This window comes from Drosophila suzukii, chromosome 2L (assembly GCF_043229965.1).
Source record: "Drosophila suzukii chromosome 2L, CBGP_Dsuzu_IsoJpt1.0, whole genome shotgun sequence".
Lineage (NCBI taxonomy): Eukaryota > Metazoa > Arthropoda > Insecta > Diptera > Drosophilidae > Drosophila > Drosophila suzukii.
This window is the reverse complement of record NC_092080.1, coordinates 21,842,307-21,844,892: the sequence shown is the minus strand read 5'-3', so window position 1 is coordinate 21,844,892 and position 2,586 is coordinate 21,842,307. Positions and strand designations below refer to the sequence as shown.

The window sequence follows — 2,586 nt, the reverse complement described above, 5'->3', positions numbered from 1 at the left end:
GTTAAACAGCTAATCTGCTAGGCATTACCAAGTTTGCTTTTACTGTAAACCCATTCTTTAAGAGAATAAATATTATAATTAATAAACATATAAAAAAATATTTGCCAATAGGGAAGCGAGCACTGTTTTAATACCCACTAAATAAACCTTCTTTGGGATATTTCCTAGAAAATACCATGAACGCAGAGTTTCCACCAACTAACCTGCAACCCTAAAAAGATTTTGGCTAATCAAGTTGGCCCTAGCAAACTGTCAAGTCATTTGAAAGCACTTGAAAAATAATTCCTTTAACGATGGACAAGAAAACGAATTACAAGCTGTGCGAACGCAACGTGGACCTCCTTAATGATCTGGAGTTCGTGGACAAACTGGTTAAGGACCTTGGATTGGAGGCAGAACCGCAGGCACGTGGCGTTATCCTAGACCTGGCTTACAGTGAGTTAAAATCCGAAAGTAAAGCAAAGATTTTCAGTGATTTGCTTCAGCTTTGGCAAGGGACAAACTGGAGGAGGCCAAACGCTTCGCCACGCTGGCGAACCGTTCCACCGTGAGTGCCGAGGATCTGGAGATGGCGCAGCTGGAGCGGACCGACGAGCTGAAGGGAGAGTCCGGCCAGCAGGCGCAGAAGGTCCTGGCTCCCAACCAGGAGTCTCCGCCCATGCCGAGTACGAGCCGGGGACTATCGCTGCCCATAAGGCGCCACTGTCAGGTGGGCAAGATGGCCAATCTGAAGGACAAGGGCTTTGATCAAGCTCAAACGAAGCCGAAGACCGGAGGGCCATCCAATCCTTTGGCACTTGGTGCTGCGCTTTCGGGTGCTAGCAGCTCTAGCTCTCGTTCGGTTCCAAGTTCTTCTACTTCCGCTGCTGGTCCACCAGGAGCCGGTCCCCCGGTCTTTATAAAACCACGTATCCCAAAGTAGGGTTACCAAGAATGAGTAGACTATGAACGAAACCATATTCTACACCTAAAATATGATATTTTTTCAGTTAATAAATATATCTACCTATTTATTAACAAATCGAAAGTCATCACATAGTTGTTATAGGTAATAGGTATGTAGGAAATATAGGTATACCTAGTTCTTGAATGTAAGATTGTATACACTTTCTCCTAGAGTAAAGGTAGTGAGTATTTCGGGAAAATTAAACAAATGGAAGGAGCGTTTCTCATTTTTGATCTTGATCACTAGCCGAGTCGATAAGTCGATGTCCATGTAAACGCTAGGATCTCGGAAACTATCAGAGCTAGAGAGCTACGATTTCAGATTGAGATTCCTTAATTTTTGATTCAGCATAAGGCCCACAACGCCAAAGTCAGTCTAGCGCCCTTATTTTTAGAGATTTTGTTATATAGTAAATGTTATAGAGTAAATACTCATCAATTGTTGTCAATTTTCATATACAATTCAAAAATATTTTCAATCGGACTGTTCAATAAAAAGTCATAAGCAATTAAAGTAAAAGTTTGTGAAACCGGTTTAAGTCGACTACATTTTAAAAGCAATAAGCTCAAATGTCTCAAATAGAGTTTACTAGTAATTTAAAAGCCCATGATTGCATCACAAATGCCCATAACGCCAAGTTCTGTTTGGCGCCCACAGTTTATAAGGTAGAAAGCTAAAATTTGACATGAAAATTCTACTAGGCTGCTTGCTTCATCCGAGGCCCACTCGAACGCACACATACGTTTTTGGCACCCAGTTTTTTAAGGATTTTTTTCAGTATACATTTAATTGTGCCAAGATTAATACCAATCGATTGACTTACCCACTCTAAGGACCATACCGCTTAAATTTGTCTGCCGCCAATGACAATCTCGCCTTGCTGCTCGCATATCTCCCTTTGGCTCCCTTTAGCTGAGTAACGGGTATCTGATAGTCGGGGCACTCGACTATAGCGTTCTTCCTTGTTGAATCTAAAAGGTTAACATTTAATATTTAGTCCCTGTAAATAATTCGTTTGCTTCAGCGGGGTGCTATTTAATCCAAATACGAAGTTGGCCAAAAAAAACAACAAATAAAAGAAGGTTCTTCTTTTAAAATGTTTTTTCAAACTATTTACGAATTTTTTAGGTATGCATAATACTATACAAACTGTTAGTTGCGTCATGTGTGACGTCAACCATTTTTAAATCAATATATGAACGGCTACTATCGGACAGTGAGTAATAATTTTGACCGAAACAATGAAGCTTACAATATTAATTCTGAGTGGTATTTTATTGTCTTACTAATTTAACACTTAAAATAGAATAATGAAATGAATAATGAAATTCTTTATGGTGTGGACCACGGGTCTGGTGGGTACGCAATGACATTTTGAGTTTCATTTGTGTTTTTTGCACGGGTCAGACAATCGATGTGTGCGTGCCGACCTTTGGTTGCACGGCATTTTCTAAATGTCAGAGAACCAATAGAAATATTCCATACGCCGGCTTAATAGGAAGCTTCCGACCGCTGCTATAGATGCCATTATTAAAAGCAAAAAAGGGATTAGATTCTTGAAAATTAAGACTAGGCTAACCCTTTAAAAAACTCAACGAAGAAGAACGTTATTGTCGAGTGCCCCGACTATCAGATACCCG

The 2,586-nt window shown here is 40.2% G+C and overlaps 1 protein-coding gene across 1 annotated transcript; it reads left to right on the top strand.

Annotated features, from left to right (window-relative positions):
* The first annotated feature begins 223 nt into the window (after positions 1–223).
* LOC139353942 (transcription initiation factor TFIID subunit 9B-like) lies at positions 224–922 on the top strand. The gene is made up of 2 exons (XM_070998144.1): positions 224–435; positions 486–922. The coding sequence occupies exons 1-2, from the start codon at positions 294–296 to the stop codon at positions 920–922; spliced, it is 579 nt and encodes a 192-aa protein (XP_070854245.1). The 5' UTR covers positions 224–293.
* Positions 923–2,586: the final 1,664 nt, after the last annotated feature.

Coding starts and splice junctions, on each gene's coding strand:
- LOC139353942 (XM_070998144.1), top strand. CDS start 294: ATGGACAAGAAAACGAATTACAAGCTGTGCGAACGCAACGTGGACCTC. Junction 436..485: donor TATCCTAGACCTGGCTTACA/GTGAGTTAAAAT, acceptor GATTTGCTTCAG/CTTTGGCAAGGGACAAACTG.